Source organism: Lolium rigidum, chromosome 5, assembly GCF_022539505.1.
Source record: "Lolium rigidum isolate FL_2022 chromosome 5, APGP_CSIRO_Lrig_0.1, whole genome shotgun sequence".
NCBI classification, from domain to species: Eukaryota; Viridiplantae; Streptophyta; class Magnoliopsida; order Poales; family Poaceae; genus Lolium; species Lolium rigidum.
In genome coordinates, this window is record NC_061512.1 from 157,216,602 (window position 1) to 157,238,278 (window position 21,677).

The following is a 21,677-nucleotide window of genomic DNA, read 5'->3' on the forward strand; positions in this document are numbered from 1 at the left end:
GCCGATGCTACTCGAGTCATCGCTTATATCGGAGTCCGCAGATGACTCGAAAGACATGTCGCTGAAGATCTTGGCGAGCTTTTCGCTTGTTCTGGTGTTGATGACGCGCGGCGATGAAGTTTCCTCGTCGCTTGACTTGATTGACAATGTTGAGCTTGAGAAGTCAGAATTGACCGCCGATAATCCCGACGAGATCGAAATTTCGAGACGATACGCTCCTTCTTTCTCGACGCGGAAGTGGAACTTTCCGAACGTCATCTCCATGGGCTCCTCCAGATACGCATATGCATCCAAACGGGAGGGCGGGTGAGGAACAAAATCAACGAGACCGGTTTCGATCCGTTTACCTCTGTCCATGGCATTGCTTGCTACCGACGAAGTCGACGATCTTGAACGTGCCATCGAGATCAGCTCCTTGTCGCCTCTAGATCCCACAGACGGCGCCAATTGACAAGGTATCAACTTGTCAATGCCTACAAGTTGTAGACTAGGGTTTCATTGGATGTAGAGGGCAAGTAGATCTCGAAGGTTTCAGCCGAAAAGTACTCGACGATTATGAAATTAGGGTTGTGTTGACAGTAGATTCGATCCTTTCTTTGTCCCTCGACTCCCCCTTATATAGGAGGCGGAGCCGAGGGTTTCGTAATACACAAGTTTACAGAGTCCGGGAGGGTTTCTGACCCGTCCCGCAAGATTACAAGTTATACTTCCTAATACAACTCTAACTTTCCTTATTAACATCTTGGGCTTCCGAATCTTCTTATCTTTCGGGTCGTGGGCCTTCAGTAAACCCCAGGTACCATCTTCGGCAGGCCCATTGGGGATGCCTATGTTAATAAGGGAAGTAAAGCTAGTTGGAATGTTTTGAAAAAAGGTAACACGTATCACAAATAGGGATTCGTTTCACAATTTCATCAATATTGCACATAAGAGCTCTTTGAGGAATTGATATGTAATAAATTGCTAGAAGACATATTTGGGATAGGTGAATCATAAACATGATATATATATTCCCATCGTATGCATCTTCTCAAATTACTCAAATGTACAATAAGAAGTTTATTTTTAAAATGATTTTTCAAGAACCACAATATTATTGAAATAAAGAATTTCATGCCAAGATGCATCCTACAAGAGGTTGGATGCTATATGAGTATGCATGAATAAGATACTTGTTATCGAGATAGCAATGGCAAGATGTACTGGATAAGAGTTCATCTATAATCACAGCTTGGCTCCAATTCTCATATGGTGACAACACGTTCCTTATAGATGAGAGAAGCCTCCATTGCATCTCCAATGTACCTAAATCAATATTCAAGTACATCTTGGTTCCCAAACTTATTGGGTCCAAAATGGTTAGGCTAACCACAATACATAGGACACACTCCATATAAATATGTGCATATTTATAGATGAAGTTTGAATTTCATGCACATCTTAGTCATTTAAGATTTGATGGAGTCTATACTATATATTGGATCAAACAAAGCAAGCAGGCCATAAATATAAACATATTACATATAAGCATGCACAAGCACTTTGTGAAGATGTGAGACAAGTATGAACTATCTATGTTAATTTCAATGTTGAAATACGTGTTAAAGTTTGAATATCAATTGAGATTTGTCAAAGGTTGGATTTTTATTTGAACTTTTGTAGCACATGTGATGTAAAATACATCATCAGCTCGAGCACATTATGTATTTTACATCATTTGAGTTTTGAGGACAAACTTTGGTGATGTAAAAATCTAAAAAACTGTAAAAGCAGGAGTTTTTTTTTGAACAATTAAAAACAGGAGTTGAAGTGCAATAGCATGAAAGTAGTGTAGAGTAGTAAGTTTGTGCAGGAAGAAAGCGAGAGACGTGGGGAAAGGATCTCCATCCCTAAACCCAAAATCAACCACGCATCCCAGCTTGCAACCAAGGGTTTAAGCCCCAACCGCAGCCGAGGTACCCCCTCGCCTTGCCAACCCTCCTCTCTCCTGCGTTTTGGCGGCGGCGGCGCCACATCCCGCATTCCCCATGTCTCTCCCTCCCTTCCCCGCGCCCTCCAGTTGATGCTCCCCGCCGCTACTCCGGCCGCCGTCTTACCCATCTCCCCGCCGTCGTCGCCTCCCCCTCCAGTCCTCCTCCCGCCCCCCAAATCCCTAGCCCTCATGTGGCGCCGCCTCCCCTCCCGCCGCCTCGCCTCCGCCCTCCTCTCCGCCTCCGCTCCGCACCTTCCCCCTCCTCCCCCGCTCCACCGCCTCCTCCTCCCCGCCCCCGCCACCGGGATCCTCCCATCCCCGCGCCTCCCGTGGGGACACCACCCCCCGCGATTCGCGTCCTCCTCCGCCGCGGCGGCCGCCGAGGCCGTCTCCTCCTCCGAGGTCGACGAGCTGCACCACGCGCTCGACGACGCCGCCCTCGCGGCCCCCGCCCCAACCCCGCCCGCTCCTCCGGAGCGGCGGCGCGGGCGCGGGCGGGGCAAGGTCGTGACGGAGGCGGCGGCGCAGCACGGGATGACGTGCTCCAAGTACTCGGCGCTGCGCCGGCGCCAGATCAGGATCGAGACCGAGGCCTGGGAGCAGGCCGCCAGGGAGTACCGCGAGCTGCTCGCCGACATGTGCCAGCACAAGCTGGCCCCCAACCTGCCCTACGTCAAGTCGCTCTTCCTCGGATGGTTCGAGCCGCTCAGGGACAGGATCGTCGCGGAGCAGGAGCTCGTGGGCGAGCGAGGGGCGAGGGCATCCCACGCGCCCTACTTCAACCTGCTCCCCGCCGACATGATGGCCGTCATCACCATGCACAAGCTCATGGGGCTGCTTATGACCGGCAACGGAGACGGGAGCGTCCGGGTCATACAGGCAGCGTGCCAGATCGGGGAAGCAATCGAGCATGAGGTGTGTCTCAAGATTGTTCTTTTTTTCCCAATACATTCCAAATGGTTGTTCTTTATCAGTTAACTTCGACCTAATTGTAATGCTTCATCCTTTATTCCTTGACCAGGTTCGAATCCACAAATTTCTAGAGAAGACAAAGAAAAAGAGCACCAAACAAGTGGAGAAAGCAGCAGAACCAGAAGCAGAAGCAGAAGCAGCGGATCCAGACATTGCCAAGGAACAACAACGTCTAAGAAAGAAAGTCACCGAGCTGATGAAAAAGCAGAAGGTGCGGCAAGTAAGGCATTTAGTCAAGAAGCAAGATAACGCCAGGCCATGGGGTCAAGATGCTCATGCAAAAGTATGCTTTTTTTTTTTCTCTCTCTCTCTCTTATTATGGGTTGATAGATGTATTACTTCTTTATCTAATGATACTATCCTTTTCTGTTCTATAGGTTGGTAGCCGTTTGATTGAGATATTGATTGAAACAGCTCATATACAACCGCCTGCTAGTCAATCTGCAGATAGTACACCTGAAATCCGACCTGCTTTCACACATGAAATGAGAACTGTGGCAAGAGAGCAACAGTAATCATGTCAACTCTTACTTAGTACCTTCTCGTCTCAACAGCAATCCTGCTCTCTTCTTACATATGCTTTCCCTCATGCCTTGGTACTTAAACAGGAAGAGTCGACGATATGGTGTCATCAAGTGCGATCCACTGGTTCGACAAGGCCTAGATAGAACAGTGAGTCGTCCCTTGTGTTACACTTGCAACGATTTTCTTTATCAGAATATTTTTTCCACTATGTCGCATTTTCCTCATGGAAATATTTTTCTGTACAGGCAAAGCATATGGTCATACCTTACATGCCTATGTTGATTCCGCCAATCAATTGGACTGGGTTGGTACTGCTTATCCATGTTTCTCGTAATTATTTTTCATATATGTGTTGTACTTATTTCAAATTAATTGTGTTGCTATGTAGCGCGGCTATGCTTCTAGTGTGTTAGGCTACATAATATTTTTGCCGAGTGTAATCACTAATCAGAATGACCCCCTTCTCAATTTGTTCAGTGTGTGGTTCATAGTAGTGGATGCTTCTCTGTTAGATTGTTAGTTCTATAACACTCACGAGTAGCAAAGTTATCCCAAATTTGCGTAGCATCATTCCTGGAAGTTAGAACCGTCATCCATAAATGGTAGGGTATATAAGTAGCTAACATCAATTGCTACAGGTATGACAAGGGTGCACATTTATTTTTGCCATCCTACATTATGCGCACCCACGGAGCTAGGCAACAAAGGGAGGCTGTAAAAAGGGCTCCAAAGGAACAGATGCAGTCGATTTTTGAGGTACTCTTTTGCCTCACGTTTATATTTTCTTTGCAGATTAGACTATTTGTTATGATTGAATACTTTTAAGACCACATGCAGGGGGGTCATTTTTTTAGCACACTTGATGCTTTACCATAGCTGCTTCTCTTGTTAATATGGTCTTGCACATTGACATGTTGGTTATTCTTGCTTAGCATCTTGGTCTAGTGATATCATCTTTTGAGGCCTTTTTGGTTCCAGGCCTTAAATACTCTTGGGAGCACCAAGTGGAGGGTCAACAAAAAAGTTCTTACTATTGTTGACAGAATATGGTCGAGTGGTGGCCGACTTGCTGACTTGGTTGATCGTGCTGATGTGAGCTGCCATTTTTCCCTCTCTTGGTTTCATCTTATGAAGACTTTTAAGACGTTAATGTTTACATGCCAACTTTTGTTTATGTACTCTAGGTTTCCATACCAGAGAAGCCTGACACTGAAGATGAAGCTGAGCTAAAGAAGTGGAGGTGGAGCGTGAGGTCAGCCAAAAAGGAGAATAGTGAAAGGCATTCCCAGAGATGTGATGTTGAGCTTAAACTCGCGGTAAGCGACTATAAGTGGTCTTGCACTCTTGCTATTGTTTACGATTTCAGCTGGACATAATTTATTCCACGTTTACTGTTCATCTAATTTATACTTGTTGGTAACAGGTAGCTCGGAAAATGAAGGAAGAAGCTGGGTTTTACTACCCACACAACCTTGATTTTAGAGGCCGTGCTTATCCAATGCATCCTTATCTAAATCACTTGGGTTCAGATCTTTGTCGTGGAGTGTTGGAGTTTTCTGAAGGTCGACCACTTGGTAAATCAGGCTTGCGCTGGCTGAAGATACACCTAGCAAATTTGTATGCTGGAGGTGTTGATAAGCTATCATATGATGGCCGGATTGCATTTACTGAGAATCACTTGGAGGACATATTTGACTCTGCTAATAGGCCTCTTGAAGGCAAGCGATGGTGGCTTGGGGCAGAGGATCCATTCCAATGCCTGGCAGTTTGCATGGATATTACTGAAGCTTTAAGAAGCCCCTCTCCAGAAACAATGATCTCACATGTTCCTGTGCACCAGGTACTGATATTTTGTCCATGTTATATTATTCTGCTTCTCATAATCTCATTTTTTTCCCAGCAACAGTTGTCATGTTTAGTCAATTTACCCATGTTGCTTTTGTAGGCTAGAAAATACAAACATATTTGTTTCTCATGCCTTGAAAGTATAAAACAAGGGCATGATTTACTGCTTTCGATAAAAGTATAATTAATGCCAAGAATATTGTATAAATATTTTGAACTATTTGTTTGGGATTGGTTTAATTGAATTTGTAATCTGTTAGGATTTAACTATTTGATTTGGTAAGGACTTTGTCTCTGTTAAGGAGGGATGCTAATCCTATAAAAGCAAGCAAAGATTAAACTAAACTAACCCATTTCTCTCCATGTCATCTTCTAGGCTCTAGCTGTCTCTCTTAGCACAGCAGCTTTCTATCTATTCTGTCTCTTCGACCCTAACTATCCTCTCCAATCCGAGCACATAACCGAATACCTAGCGTTACTAGACAAGTTAGGTGGGCAATTACATGGGTTACAGGGTTAGCGACGGCACCAAATATCCTGTGGCTGCTCTTGTGTAAATGTTACTGATTTTTGAGTCGCTAGAAAATCAATTCAGTAAAGGTAATCAACTCAATTAAGACGAAAAGCATCCAATGTCAGGCTGACAAGTGGTGATGCGTTTGACAGTCTTTTTAATAATGTATGTACCGTTTAAGTACTGGGAGATCCAAATGAACATGTACAACTGAAGTTAATGTTAGCAATATGATGTACCATGGCATGCGAAATGCCATAAACTCTTAGTGATTACATCCAATTGTACCCATTGAGGGACCTGAATCCTGATAGATGGGACACATGCATATAAGAACCCCACCGATATGATTAGCATCATGGACACGGATTATGTCGAGCACAATGCCGCATACTCCCTTCTAGAAAAAATGTTGGTGCTATAAAATTTGAAAAAAAATATCCAGAAAAGGCATAGATGTACATGTGGCATATACTCTGCTTGTATTTTGTGATAAAATGTTTATTTGTATTCTGCACAAAAAAAATAGAGACATGAACATGCTGTCTACCATTTTCTTCTGAAGCCGCACAAAATGCGTATTTTTGTACACCTTTTTCAGCTTGCACATAGTATTCACACATTCACATGTGTTTTTTTTTTCAGAAGTTTTTTGAAATGTTACCTTGTGCATGTGTGCTATATGTTGTAATTTGTAACTAGAACATTTAACATTTATGCAAGAGAAGTGAGGATATTTGGTACTGTTGCTAAACCATGCAATTCCCCACTTAACCTTGTATAGTAAGGCTAGGTGTTTGATTATGTGCTTATGCTGGAGCAGAATCATGATATAATGTTTTCTGTTTCAGGATGGTTCTTGTAATGGCCTGCAGCACTATGCAGCTCTTGGAAGGGACAAGGTCAGTTCATTTTTTATTAATTATGTTGTTGCTTTATCAAAGATTATTTTGTCTGCATGAAGAATATTTAATTTTTGGCTAGTGAAATGCATAATTGTTTCTTTTATCAATTTCATGCAGCTGGGTGCCATTGCTGTCAACTTAGTTTCTGGGGAGAAACCTGCAGATGTTTACTCTGGAATAGCTACCAGGTAGAGGCCATTCTGTCTTACTGGATTTGAAGTACTATATATGCTCACACTTATAATGCGATCCTGAAATGAATTTTGATATACAACAGATTTGGTTATAAATTCAAACAAGCTTAAACTGGATGCCCATCTTATTTGTGAAATTGATCCTGCTTAGTATCTTTAATATGGCAATGTGCCTTATCCACAAGTCAATAAACTGTTCAATTCTAGATTTAAGGGTCAAGTCCAATTTATCCATCTTGACATGTGAATGTTATAATATCTTCCCATACTTGTGATTTGGATTTATATTCCCATATTTGTGATCCAGGGTGGTGGAAATTATGAGGAGAGACGCACAAAAAGATCCAGCTACAGATTCTGATGCAGCACGCGCTCGTCTGCTAGTTGATCAGGTGTTGCTTCATTGCTAGTCCTTAAACACATTTTACCTCATAAAAATGATATGATGAAAATACTCAATCTTTCTACTCCCTCCAATCCATATTATTTGATGCTAAAATAAATATATCTACAACTAAAATGTGTCTAGATACATCTGTATTAGCGTCAAGTAATATGAATCGGAGGGAGTATTTGAATTGAATGTTTAAGAATATATATATTAACATCTGAGACATGGTAAATTCTACAGTTAATGTTACGCTACATTCAGCAATTGTACCTAGAGTTTTAATATTTTCTGGAAAATGTGCCAGTCCATCTTTATTCTGTGATAATTGCATGCTAAATGAGGAACCAATTTATGAGTAACACATTCTTAAAAATATTTGAGCAACACCTACTTTTCCTCAACATGGTCAATAGAAAATTTGTAATATTATGTTGAAACTCCTCGGAGTAGCGGAAACCAGCTCAGGTATTATGCTAAATGAAGTTTATCTGAGACATTACTTTAGGGAGCCCGGAGCCCTTATATATTCAGTTGATATAAAAGCATGCTGACCAGTAGGGTTCTCGTAGGATTAGTGTTAATCTAACGCACTGAAAAAGTTTGTGTTCCCTATTTCATCGGACAATTTGATTTCTGCAATTACTTTTAGTTGATGGCCTCCTAGGCCCACAAAGAATACTTGGAAATTATGTGAAGTTTACGTGATTATTATCAAATGCAGGTGGATAGGAAATTGGTAAAACAAACAGTGATGACATCTGTCTATGGTGTCACTTACGTTGGTGCACGTGAACAAATAAAAAGAAGATTAAAGGAGAGGGGGGTCATTGCTGATGACTCTGAACTTTTTGGTGCATCATGCTATGCTGCTAAGGTGGAATTCATTGAAGCGTTTGTTTCGTCATCTAACATATATATACACCTAGAACTAAAACACCTTTTTTTTGTTTCATTTTTTATTCTGGATAGGTTACACTGACAGCGCTTGGTGAGATGTTCGAAGCTGCTCGTAGTATCATGAACTGGCTTGGAGACTGTGCCAAGGTATCATCTGTAGTATCACATCTGTGTTCTGAATATAATGCGACGTTTGATGTTGCAATTACATTGTGCATCAGAAAATCCACTTACGTATTATTTTTTGGCTGCTTCATATGTAGTATTAGCACTGCCATTTTTTGTTTGGTAATCACGGATTCATTATTGAATGAAACTGCAAATTGTGATCTGCTGGCTTGTGGGTGGTTTTTTAAAACTAAATAGTTAATTTTAATTGAGACATATTTCTTCCTTTTCAATCTTTTTTTGACCTGCCGAAAAGAAAACATCGGGTGAGTACATTATCGTAAAATTTGTTTCCATTGACATCCTGTGAGTGCCCCAAACAGATAGAATGTTCCCTTTTTCTGTCTATAGTTATTACTTAGCTTTCTAAAAAGGCTTTCGTTTTGAGACGGAGGTAATAGTTATTACAAAAGACTTGCATATCCTTGGTTATAAAGGGCCAGTTTGTAGTTGCAGTATTGTTCTATTCTGTGCTGTGTTATTTTTGAGTTAGGGAAGTCTTAATTAATTTCAGTAGGATCATACTGCACTGTTTTTATATCTAAATAAAATATGATATTAACTACTACCTCCATCCCAAAGCTTAAGGCTTATATTTTTTTGAAAAGTTAACCAAGAAAAGTTTGACCAAACTTTTAGAACAATCTATCAACAAATATAATATTTTGTAGATACCATACGAAAATATATTTTATTATATATCTAATGATATTGATTTTGTATTTTGCATGTTAATGATTTTTGGTAAAAACTTAGTCAAACTTGACATAGTTTGGCTTTCTAAAAATAATATAAGCCTTAAGCTTTGGGATGGAGGTAGTAACTACCAGTCTATCACACTCATTAACAGAAATAAATGAGTGCTTAGAAAAGGCAGCGCTATGCACGATGGAGCCTGAGAGAGAAAATCTAAGAAAATGATAAACAAAATAGAATAAAACCTTTAATACTGTCATGACTATTGGAATAATGATAATGACCTAAATTTAAGATTTATATATATCTAAAGATCAAACGAACTGTTTGTTGAGGCAAACTGCTACAGCCATATTTCATTTAACATCTTGATAGTCAAGCTGCTCTGCCTTGTCCTTTTGAATTTCTGTTTCTAAATGGATCGGCCTTTATAACCATGGATATTGAACAATGGTCCATCTGCTTTGTATGACAGGTAATTGCTTGTGAAAATGAACCTGTGAGATGGATGACCCCTCTTGGACTTCCAGTTGTTCAGCCATATCGCAAACTAGGAAGGCATCTTGTATGTGTTTCAGTATAATTGTTTCTTCACCTTCACTTGATTATCGCCGACACGTCCCTTCCAGGGAAAAACATTTTTCATCTGCTGGCTAACTATTAATAGCAAAGTGACATTCTTGATGTTTTTCCTGCAGATCAAGACATCGTTACAAGTCCTGACCCTTCAACGAGAAACAGATAAGGTATGACCTCTTTTACATTGATATGTTCAACACATCTTACTGAGAATAGGGAGTTCGCTGCTGAATGGTTGTTGCGCAGGAAGTGGTTAATCACATTTTGTTTGTGTAACTTGTGCATCACATTATTGGATTCGCTGAACATTTTATTTTCCTCATCATAACACTGACACTGTTATAATGTACCATTATCCATATTGTTGGAATCTGATAGTTCTTGTGAGAGCTCTGTGCTTAAATGTGTATCCTTCAACCAGGTTATGGTTAAGCGACAAAGGACAGCTTTCCCTCCAAACTTCGTACACTCCCTTGATGGCTCTCATATGATGATGACTGCTGTTGCTTGCAAAAAACAAGGCCTATATTTTGCAGGTTTGTATTTTACTATCTGCCGGAGTATTTTTGAGATCCTTGTCTGGGTCCTTTTATTTTACTATTAGCTTTATGTATGAATGCAGGAGTTCATGATTCATATTGGACCCACGCTTGTGATGTTGATACAATGAACATGATACTTCGGGAAAAGTTTGTGGAACTTTACGATGCACCTATTTTGGAAAATGTATGTATTTTGCTATCTCAGTTATTTAGATGGTGTGCATTTAGTTTGTTGTTCTTTTCCTATACTGTGCATTCAGTTTGTTAACACAGTATATTTGATGCAGCTCTTGGAGAGCTTTGAGAAATCTTTCCCTACATTAAAATTTCCACCATTGCCAGACAGAGGAGATTTTAATATGAAGGATGTCCTTGAGTCAACCTATTTCTTCAACTAGCACGGTTACGGTGGCATATTGTCCTATTTTTCTCTCTGCTGCCCAGCTGTGGCCTTGCACAAATCTTGAGTTCTCTCAAAGTACATGACTGGCTCAGATAATCAAGCTAATTATTTTGCTGGTTGACACGCCAACTTGTGGACAACTTGCATGAAGATGATCCCACAAGAGTGGATTTACAGAGGTACATAGAAGATGCTCTTGCTCTGCTGCAGAATTACATGGTAAGCAAGGTGCGTCACTATTGCCAAGGAACTGGCAGTAAACAGCGCTGGCCCAGGGGGAGATTGAAGAAAGTGACAGTCAAAATAATTGGAAACCATGATGAAGAAGCAGTAGCTGCGGAGTTTTTCTGTGTTTGTGATATAGTGTAGTTTTCACCAGTGCTTTGTTTCTCCCTTCTCAAGGCTCACTCTTTGCACGCTCACTAACCATCTTCGCAGTCTTCAGATTCCTGTAAATGTAATTATATGTAGTTTTTTGGCCTCTTCACTAACCTGTCATTCTTTTCTTGTTTCTCTTAATTTATAGTTGGGAATCTGATGAGTGCAACACTATACTGTGGAAAATTAATTCATAGCTACCATTGTAGTTGCACGATACTATCTATACAATAAAGTGATATAGTGGTTTTCCTCTTAATTTTATGGAGATTTTATATTTTTGCCATCTTTCTGTTGCCTTTTCGAGCTGCTTTCAATTTTCACCCCAATTTTATCTGAGTATTGATGGCCACTATATTGATCAGTACTTATGGGGTCAGTATTTTTCTAGCCTTTATCATCACTTTTTAAGGCATCAAAGTGAATTATTTGGACATAAACTTATTCTTTTTAAGACGAGTTGGACATATATATACCTAGAAGTGAGGACATATAGCTCAGAATAACCTTGTTTAGGCTGCTTATAGCGGGGAGTAACTTAGACTAGTAACATATGTCATGTTACCAGTCTAGGTTACTACTTTCATAGTGTGTACTACCTCCGTCTCGGTTCATAGGGCTTGCACGTATTTTTAGGTCGTAAATTTTATCAACATAATACAAAATATATATTATAAAATATATATCATTAGAAAGCTTAGACATTCTACTTTCCAATGATATAATTTTTGTACTATACAATTGATATTATGTTGGTCAAATAAGCAACCTAGAGATACGCGCAAGCCCTATGAACTGGGAGGAAGTAGTAACTTATATGTGGTGTCATGCATTGTGTCATTTATTATGTTGTAGACTCATTTTGCCTTGGGGTGCGTGATGTTATGGTAACATAACTAGTTACCACCTCACTCTCTTTCTTCATTTATTCACATGCCATGTCACTAAAATGTCTTGAGATGTGTGATGTTACTAGCTATGTTACTCCCACTATGAGCAGTTTTAGGCCCCTAGCCGGCATTGTCTGAGTTCGAATTTGGCGTGCTGCAGAACTAGTCCTTCTAAGAATAAACGTCTAGTTGATCTGCCAGCTGGTTTTGTTGTGATGTCAACACATGAAAAGATGATTTTCTAATCAACCATGTCTAGTTGCCGGATTTTCTAATTAACGAGATCTTGAGTATGAACAAACAGTGCTGCGTACCCTAAGACTACCCACAATGGAAATATCATAGGTAGTATCATGCATTCCATGCATGCAAAATGCTGATGTGGCAGTGCAATTAAGGATGAGAGAGATAATACTAATATCATAGGTACATACTGTATCATAGCACATACTACATATATTTGCATTGAGATTCTACAAAACAATTAATATATGGAGACCATGATACTAGTATATGATACCATGCATTGTGGAGATAGTAACATGTAGTAGTATCATACGCATGATACTACTATATGATACTATGCATTGTGACTAGTCTGTTAGCAAATAAATCGTGACGAGTGTGTGGGTTGCGTGCGTGTTAGTTCTGATTCAGGTCTCACGCAGGTATGTTGCCACGTTGAGATTGTTAGCGAGATTAGGGGGTGCAGTTAGTAGATGACCGCGTCGTGAGCGTTGGCAGCCCTCAGAACGAGCGGATCGAGCTGGGCAGCTCGCGTGCGTGCGCGAGCAAGGTGGAGAGCGTGGGTGCGTGCTCCTGTGCCATGCCCGGCTATAAAGCCCCTCACTGATCATCGATGTAAAGTGTGCTAGCTGAAAAGGATTAGGGCGTTGGTGCGCCCACGGCGGCGTTCGTGCGCCGGCCGGAAAAATACTGTGTTGTCTCCCTTCTTCTACCTCAAGTCCGTGAGTGAGAGGGTGCAGCCTCGGGCTGCACCAACATTTGGTATCAGATCCTTGTCGATCCGAGGCGCGACCGTGGCGCGCGGTCAGTCCGCGACGAGCACGGCGGACGCGGCGAGGGGACGCCGTATGTGCGGCGAGCGCGGCGGACCTGCGTGGTGGCGCCGAGGCCGCGGTGGCGCGGCATGGCGGCGGCGTGGAGGAGCTACGCGGCCACGGAGGCCGTAGCGGCGCCATGCGACGGCCATGGAAGAAACTCGGCGTGTGTCGCCGAGGAAGAGGACCGCGTCCTGGGCGCACCGGGCTGGCCGCGTTGCCTGCGTCAGTGCGCGGCATGGGCGTGAGCTGGAGGCGTGTGGAGCGCGGCGACGGTCGCCAAGGAGGAAGAAGATCGAGCTGCTCGAGCGGCCGCGTTGCCTGCGTCGGTGCGGGACATGTGCGTGAGCCGAGGGCGTGCGGATCACCGGAGGAGAACGCGTCCAGCGGAGCGCAGAACGGCCGCGTCGATCACGTCAGTGATCGTGTGCGCGAGCCGGGGCGTGCAGGGCGTGGTGTCATGGAGGAGCTCGGCGTGTGTCGCCGAGGAGCTCGGTGACGGAGTCGAGGCGTATGTCGCCGTTGTGCTCGAGTTCGTGCTCGAGTTCGGCTACATCCTTCCGGCGTTTGTCGCTGGAGGCTGCTCGGCGTGTGTCGCCGAACCAGCGTAGGTCGCCGGGGACGAAGATGACGGCGTCTGCCGCCGGAGACAAAGAAGGAGCGTTCCCCCTTGCAGCAGTCGATGAGCCGGTGTCTTGTACTTCAGGATGGGGGACGAGGTCACGATCTAGGGGGTGAATGTTAGCAAATAAATCGTGACGAGTGTGTGGGTTGCGTGCGTGTTAGTTCTGATTCAGGTCTCACGCAGGTATGTGGCCACGTTGAGATTGTTAGCGAGATTAGGGGGTGCAGTTAGTAGATGACCGCGTCGTGAGCGTTGGTAGCCCTCAGAACGAGCGGATCGAGCTGGGCAGCTCGCGTGCATGCGCGAGCAAGGTGGAGAACGTGGGTGCGTGCTCCTGTGCCATGTCCGGCTATAAAGCCCCTCACTGATCATCGATGTAAAGTTTGCCAGCTGAAAAGGATTATGGCGTTGGTGCGCCCACGACGGCGTTCGTGCGCCGGCCGGAAAAATACTGTGTTGTCTCCCTTCTTCTACCTCAAGTCCGTGAGTGAGAGGGTGCAGCCTCGGACTGCACCAACATAGTCTAAGGAATTCCCACCACTAAATTCCCATCCCCCTTCCTTTGTCTAGTTGTCGGATATTGTGCCTGCCAATGAACTTGGAGCAAGTTTAATAGTTTAGTCAGCTGCTGGCTATAAGCCATGTGCCATGTCATTTGTAGCTAACATAGAGCCAACATGTATAATAGTGAGCTATAATTATGTACTACTTTATCAATGGATGACCCACATTTCACTCTCACAAAGTACCTAGGAGCACGTGCTAGAGCTGGCTCTTGCATGAGAGCCCACTCCTATTCTCTCTCCTCCTCTCTCTCCTCCAACTAAGCATAAATATATTATTTTAACCCTTATAGCCAGCTGACTAGAACTTATTATACTTGCTCTTATAGGTAACTTGTAGATGCCACTGCATAATGACAGTAAGGAGGAGGGCGTGTTGGATGAAGAGGCACAGTGTTCCTATGGTGGGATATGGGACAAGACCTTGCCGGGAATCTTGTTACTAGCTCATTCCCGATGCCTCCTGATTCTCAAAATCCTGAAGACGTATTTTCCTTTTGTACTTCTTAGATTTCAAAAATACATATGCTATTTGACAACCTTTGATAAGTCAGTCTACAAGCGGCAAAGGGGTACGAAGAAGAGAGCACGAGGTATATGTTGTGTAGAGAAGAAGCCTAAAATTGACGGTCTATATAATGAATTTCCGATAGCGAGTCTATTTAATAAGAAGGTTAAAGTAGATCTTCTAGATGAAGGTTAAAGTTATTGAGCTAGTGCGAAGGATCTACGGAGTAGGACATGCTATGCACATGCTTTACATGTATCATATTCTCTTCTGGTGTCACGCCGGATGGATCCTGTGAGGTCCTTTCCTTTCCTGACTATTGATTCTCATTTCATCGGAAGGTAGGTGCATCTTTTTTTTTATTTTTGATGTGGAACACATACATTCCATTAAACTTGGACGGCAAAGTCGCCATACAAAGCCCTACTAACCTCAACAGGTACTTGATCCACCTACAAATCACGCCACACATTAAACCACAAAGAATGTAGGAACCAATAGAAAAATGGCGACGCTCCATCGGTCTTCGGATCAGCGCGATCAGACGAAACAAGCCACAACTTAGTTTTGCATTTTGGCCCCTCGAGTTTGAGAAAACAACCTATGGTTCTGGCTTCTTTTGTTAAAAGAAGGGGTGTATCACTTGGGCCGGACCTTTCCTATATTTAGGGCAAAAATGCTACCGTGTGATTTACTCCTAGGGTAGCGAGTATTGCAACTAAAATCTTCACCCACGTGCAAGAAATTGTACTATTACAACAAAGGCTCACTTTTTAGCTCGCTCTTGCAAGAACTCTGTTTTTTTAAGTTTTCATGATGTAATCCTGGAGTTCATCCGGCAAACCCTCTGTACTGATGTTAAGTTATGAATAAATGGCCGCACTTTCTCTAAAAAAAACCATTTTTAGAAAGATAATGTTATAAAAAAGTGGTTAAAACAACATTTTTTGCTGCAAATTATTTTGCAAAAAAACGCAAACAATTTCAACAAAAATTGCAAAAGATTACACCAAAAAAGAACCAAAGCAATCTCACCCAATTTGACATACACAGATGGTAGGGGCGAAACTTTACGTCTCGCGCGATTCTTTGAACACGTAATTGGCGCAGGTATATCGGTGATAGTAGGGAAGGAGGTCTCGGACGCCGGAGGGGTTGCCACCGGTGGTGGAATAGGCAGGAGTCCTCGGCACCACCTTGTTCGCCTTCTTTGGCCCGAAAGCAGCTGTTTTTGAGATGCACCAGCGGTGGTAGGGCAGACCTGGCGCCACCGACGCGGAAGGGAGCCCAGATGACACAGTCGCAAAGCGGCCGAGTCTCATGACGATGCGCTTTCTCCGACCCGACTCTTGCATTTTTGCGTGAAGGTTGGATGTGCGGGTTGCGTGATGTGATGGCATACACGGCAGTGGAAGGCGCAAGCGCGATGGGAGGCTTCAATTGGAGCCACCTCGAAACCGACGGGTGGCGGGACATGCAGCTCCATGGCGATGATTGTGGAGGACAGACAACACATGGGCGAGCAGACCGGCAGCGCCGATTGAGCGGGAAAGGGGGCTAAAATATCGACATTTTGGAGTGCTGCAGCTACCTGTATTGTGTCCTAAAGTATTCTCTTCTTTCCTTTTATTTATTGCTTCATCCATGAAATGCAGGGTATATGAAACTAGCTCCAGCCTCCAGGTCTAGGATGGTCTTTTTTTTGAGATCGGTCTAGGATGGTCTTTTTTTTGAGATCGGTCTAGGATGGTCAAATGCCTTACCATTGCATTGATTATAGCAGTTTATACGTAGAATCATTGCAAGTTAGAGTTGTACCTGATATTTCAAAGGATCTTCGTTTTATTATGTATTTTTTCGAGAAAACACAAAACTCAAGTCTTGATACATTATAGAAAGGATGTGATTCAAAAGTCTAAGAAGAATATAAGCCGAAGCAAACGGACCACTCAAAATAGAAGCACGACCAAATAGTTATCAGAAACACATTACAATCAACACCACCAACCTACCTCTGGCTTACATGCCCATCCGCACAAACATATAGTAAATCACCACTCACTTACGGAAAGAGAGGTCAGTTATGCAGATTGCAAAGAAGGGTAGAACTGGTACACCCTGGCCTTGGAGTGAGTCCACGGCACCGCAGAGTGACCAAGATGCATGCACCATCCAATGAAATGAGAATCAATGGTCATGAACGGATCCGGGAGGAACCCATGGAGGAAGAGTGATATACATCAATTATGTCCTCTCTTCTTTGCCCACTCAAGCTCCATAAAACAATTACTCAGTGGCAGATAAATAAAGGCTATATGCATCTTTTCGATGCAGAAGTCGGGGTTTCACCCTCCATTTAGAAAAGGCAGGATACTGGCCGAAAGAACATGGTAGTGCCCCCAGCGAGATTATCATTTCTTACTCAATGGACTCGCAACAACCACCGTTGTTACTCATAATATATAGTCACTTACCTTGTGTCTTCTTCTCAAAGGATATATCTATTTTCTTACTCCTCTAATTCTTGTAGTGTACTCTGAGCTTCTTGTGCTTTGCTTGAAGTCTATATGTTACATAAGATGGTGGGAGAATAAAGCCCCGAACAACCAGAGAACTGTGGGTCTTTGCGAACAGGAGGCATCAAGAATGTGCATGCTATCAACAATTTTGGATGTTTGTACTCCGGGATGAAGGAGAAGTTCTCTTGCAAGGATATGGCAGGTGATGTAGATTACCGTAAATGTACACCGGAAGTCACATATTTTCATGGGAGAAGCATAGTGAGCCTATTATCACAAAAGCAGAAGATTATGGCGTTATCATCCTGCGAGGTCTGATATAGTTCAACAATCGACAACATGTCAATGAATTTGGTTGGATTGGATACTGGTGATATTGTGAGTTTAGATCTAAAATTTTCTGTGGTGAATCTTTTTTTTATAGAAAATCCAATATTTCTCTATTTAAGAATCTAGTGCATGATCATAAGAGTAAGCACATCATATATTAGAGAATGCATGGAAGAGGGCGAGATGGAAGTCAACTATATTTGCACTGGTAATCATCTCACTAATATCCTCAACCAAGTATTTGGGCCGACTCGAGTTCTTAGAGAGTAGAGTGAGGATTGACGTCCAATCTATTAATTAACCAAATTGCTAAAAAGTGCTTGCATGCTATTTATCAAAACGAGCAATCGTTTCTCAGTTTCTCAGCCTCCGATCCGCACGATCAGACTCTGGGTTTAGCTAGCTTCCGACCGATACCCTCCTAGTGTTCGAGGTCGACATCCTCCACATCCAATGACTAACCTCGTTCTTAGGGGATTAAGCACGATGACAAGGCATGTTAGGCAAAGGCTCCCCCTTGTCCATATATAAATCAAACTATGTAAGCAATGCTTAAATGTTCGAGTAACCAAGCTTTCCATGCTAATTTGCCCGAATCAGGCAAGCCGTCCGGTGCCGAACCCGGGAGGAAACGCGACAACATCACGATGATGCCCGCATCTCTCGGCTCTAGTCGTACCACTAGTCCACTACGAGAGATTCCCCCGCGCACCTGCAAACTGCTCGCACGACCCTTCGTCTGCTCCATACATCGGTGTCATATGGTCGGCTGTTGTCGGTTCAAAAAATAAAGTTCTACATAAAACTTGAGGATTAAGAAGACAAATCATGTAATAAATAGTAGAAAGTAGAAACATCAAACTGGGCCAGAAATTTGACCCGTTAACAGTGCTAGAATTGTTTTTCTTTTTCTTTGTTGTTGTTTCTCAAGCTCTAATTTAAATTTTGGACTTGGATTTTTGTGACCGGCAGAGTTATGTTATGTCTACATGATAGATTATTTACAGACATTTCTACCACTTGTAGAATGTATTTCGGCTTTGGCAGTGTATGCATCAAATGTTCGGGTGCGCAGGATACACTGTTCCGAGGAGTCTGGTCGTGCGACTTTGGTCGGTGGAAAAGAACGTGGTGACGCGAGGGAGCTTTTCCGTTCGCAAAGAGTTGGCGTATGCAACAAACGGCCTCCTTTTCAGAGATGAACAGGGAAGTTTCTAGCGCCTGACGTACCTGACCTCAGATGCAAACCCTTGTGGCATCTACTCCCCTCCGCGCCACCCCCACCCCCGCCGCCAGCAACCACTCCCCTGCTCGCCCTTGCGACAGGCGCCACCCACGCCGCCGGCGACAGCCGCTCTCCCCCGCGCCCTTGCGGCCGGCGAGGGGGTACGTCTTTTTTCGTTTTGGGCGGAATAAGCTCACGGGAGCAGTCGATTTTCGTGTGTAATCGTGCTTGAAAGGAGTCCGAATTCGGCTTCGATTCAGATCACACAAGCAGATTCGAAAAAGGAGCTGTCTTTATTCAGTCATTGTCCTGTCGCTGTAATCAGCACTCCTCCATAAATAAAGGCTGCGCGGAGGAGAGCCGGCTTGTAACAGGGGGTAGGGGGAGAGCCGTCTATTTGTTTGATTTGTTGTGCAGCCTTTCTCCATCAATAAAGGCCGGCGATCACCTTGTGTAATCGCAAGAGAAAGGGCTTATTTTTATTAGGGAAGTTCGTGTCTCGAGAAGTAGTATAATCAGGATTTGAGTCCTCCCGTTGCTCCGCCTCCAAACATGTAGTTGAGTAGGAGTAGGAGTAGGAGCAGAATTTTAGTTCGTCAATCCATTCAATAAGGTGGTCTCTGGTCAATTAGAGATTTGGAGATGAAGAACAGGAAGGGGACTAGCCGCGGCCGCAATGTAAGTGCTTTTCATGCTTCATCTTTTCTTCATCCTGTCATGTACTCCATGGTAGGTAAGAGGCTCATTTTATCCCCCATTTGTAGTTAATAAATGCGATGCAGAAAGCCACAGCTCGCGATGAAGGTGAAGCAGCTTCTGGTGAAGCCGGAGGAGATAGGCTTAGCAAGCTGCCCGATGACATTCTACTCAACATCCTGGAGAGGGTTGACACCCTGGAAGCATTAAGAGCATGCATCCTCTCTAAGCGAATGCTGAAGCTCTGCACCATGCTCTCACGGTTTGACATAGATGTTGGTTCCCTTTCTCTTTACCGCAAGGCCTGGCTCGACACCACCCCTCGTCTTGTTTGGTACAACAATGCTGTGGCTGGTGTAACGGAGAATGTCCTGAGTGCGAGGAATGTGGAGATCCCCATCCGCGAGCTGCGGGTGAAATTCTTTTTGAGGCGTGATGAATTTATTTCCATCAGTAAAGCTGTTGCCCGTGCAATGGCAACCCAGAAGGTGGACGATGCTGAGTTTGTGCTTTTCACAGAGACGGCTTGTTTAAGCTGCACCCACGGCGATCTCCTCTGCCATGCCAAGAAATTCAATAGTTGGTTTGGTGATTGTGCAGCTGCCTTTTCCGGCCTCACGCGCCTGTGGCTGCGCAACATGAGATTTGGGGAACTGGACATCCCCAACATCCTCAGCACCTGCAAGCGGTTGGAATCTTTGCGTCTCTCCTACTGTGATGCAGGGATCTGTTCCATGCTGCAATTAGAACATGCTCAACTTGTTGAGCTCCACATTGACCTTGGAAAATTTGAGACTGTGCATCTCAACTGTCTACCAAACCTCCAACGCGTGAACTATACTTGTTGGTCTTATCAAGATCCCCTGACTTTTGGTTCTGTCCCACAGCTTTCAAAGCTAAGCCTCGAAAACATTGGTATTAGTTCGACTAAGAATCTCCAGTTAAGTGAACTCCTCGTTAATGTACCCTGGATAAAAGACCTGCGACTGGATTTTAAAAGTGAAAAGGTATTCACTCTAAACTTCTATGTCTCATTCCTACTCCGCTATGCTTATAAAATACTAACTTAATTGAGTCTTTCTAGCCCTTGAGGGTGTAATTTATTTGCAGTTTTGCACACAATTATTAACTTGCTTCTTCTGTGCCAGATTTGGATTCTACCAGAATGCCCCAAACTGCTTGCGCCTGTGCTGGGAGAGCTACAGATTGTAGATCTGGATAACCTTCCTGAAGGATGTGATATTGCCTGGACCATGTTCATTCTTGAAGCTGCACCCTCCCTAAAGGAGGTACGCATCACGGTGTGGGATCATTTATGTATAATGGTTACAAACAAGGACCTTCGGATGAATAGTGGTTACTGTGAAAAAGCAAATGTGGAGTGGCAACCATCTGCTGCTGATTTCAAGCACAAGAATCTGGTTAAGCTCGCCATCTACGGTTTCCAACCCGACGAAAATTTTGTGCAGTACGTTAGACGCGTCATGGAAGTTGCGGTGAACATGAAGGACATATCTCTGCACGACAGGGAGGTGTGTGAGCGCTGCGGGGGCTTGGAACCCAGTATCCAGGTTTGCCCTTCTAGATATCCGCGGACCAGTGAGGAGAAGGATATGCTGAGGGAGGAGATTACTAAGGAATTGCGGATTTCTTCACCTGCTGTGATTCACTTCAGGTCTTAGTAATGGAAGAATAAGATGCATGGCATCACTATGATTTGATGCCATGCATCTAGAGTCTCGTGTAAATCAAACATGGCATTTGTACTCTTATATTTATCCTAGTTTGAAGGAGTTTCTTGTGCTCCATAATTCAGTAGTCATTGCATTTGTACTCTTATTAATCCTCCAATTGAAGCTTGTACAGAATGCTTTGGGGAGAAAATAGTTATATTATTAAATATTTTGAATATTATGATATTCATTACGCTCCCCCTTAGGGTAAATAGGTTTTTGGAGAAATCGATTTGGGCACCTTTTACAAGTTGTAAACCAGTTAAATGCACTTCTGTTTTCTCCTTGGGCTATATTAACTGAAATGATTTATGACCCTGCCTGAGCAACTTGATTGCATTGGCTGTAATGTATGAAATTGAGTAATTGGTAAAGAAATCCAGATTTTTGAACATCTTAGCTACCAGATATTCCAAGCACCAGAAATCCAGATTTTGGTGAAGAGGGCAACCTGCCAACTCTTCCCCATGTTTTTGATGTAAATGATTTTGGATGTTATTTTTAAATACTTACTTCCTCTACCTAAATATAAGACGTTTTGACAGT

The 21,677-nt window shown here is 43.3% G+C and overlaps 2 protein-coding genes across 3 annotated transcripts; both read left to right on the plus strand.

Annotated features, from left to right (window-relative positions):
- The first annotated feature begins 2,047 nt into the window (after window positions 1-2,047).
- On the plus strand, window positions 2,048-11,267 carry LOC124653608 (DNA-directed RNA polymerase 1B, mitochondrial-like). The gene is made up of 19 exons (XM_047192673.1): window positions 2,048-2,887; window positions 2,994-3,227; window positions 3,322-3,455; window positions 3,553-3,616; window positions 3,715-3,773; window positions 4,108-4,225; window positions 4,448-4,561; window positions 4,654-4,785; window positions 4,893-5,309; window positions 6,680-6,730; window positions 6,851-6,921; window positions 7,235-7,319; window positions 8,040-8,192; window positions 8,288-8,362; window positions 9,555-9,644; window positions 9,778-9,825; window positions 10,080-10,194; window positions 10,281-10,384; window positions 10,488-11,267. The coding sequence occupies exons 1-19, from the start codon at window positions 2,063-2,065 to the stop codon at window positions 10,596-10,598; spliced, it is 3,000 nt and encodes a 999-aa protein (XP_047048629.1). The 5' UTR covers window positions 2,048-2,062; the 3' UTR covers window positions 10,599-11,267.
- Window positions 11,268-18,825: 7,558 nt separating this feature from the next.
- LOC124652474 lies at window positions 18,826-21,415 on the plus strand. Of its 2 annotated transcripts, none has more exons than XM_047191490.1 (3): window positions 18,826-19,380; window positions 19,467-20,405; window positions 20,547-21,415. In XM_047191490.1, exons 1-3 carry the CDS (start codon window positions 19,345-19,347, stop codon window positions 21,078-21,080), a joined length of 1,509 nt encoding a protein of 502 aa, XP_047047446.1. In that variant the 5' UTR covers window positions 18,826-19,344; the 3' UTR covers window positions 21,081-21,415. The 2 variants fall into 2 exon arrangements, with proteins under 2 accessions (XP_047047446.1, XP_047047447.1); XM_047191491.1 differs by having other exon boundaries at window positions 19,485-20,405.
- The last annotated feature ends 262 nt before the right edge of the window (window positions 21,416-21,677 follow it).

What these genes read in the sequence shown, in the direction of transcription:
- LOC124652474 (XM_047191490.1), top strand. Translation starts at nt 19,345, where the DNA reads ATGAAGAACAGGAAGGGGACTAGCCGCGGCCGCAAT. An exon ending in GGACTAGCCGCGGCCGCAAT is followed by an intron (nt 19,381 to 19,466) that starts GTAAGTGCTTTT and finishes CCCCATTTGTAG; the next exon opens with TTAATAAATGCGATGCAGAA. An exon ending in TGGATTTTAAAAGTGAAAAG is followed by an intron (nt 20,406 to 20,546) that starts GTATTCACTCTA and finishes CTTCTGTGCCAG; the next exon opens with ATTTGGATTCTACCAGAATG.
- LOC124653608 (XM_047192673.1), top strand. Translation starts at nt 2,063, where the DNA reads ATGCTCCCCGCCGCTACTCCGGCCGCCGTCTTACCCATCTCCCCGCCG. An exon ending in ATGTTGAGCTTAAACTCGCG is followed by an intron (nt 4,786 to 4,892) that starts GTAAGCGACTAT and finishes TGTTGGTAACAG; the next exon opens with GTAGCTCGGAAAATGAAGGA. An exon ending in CATCATGCTATGCTGCTAAG is followed by an intron (nt 8,193 to 8,287) that starts GTGGAATTCATT and finishes TATTCTGGATAG; the next exon opens with GTTACACTGACAGCGCTTGG.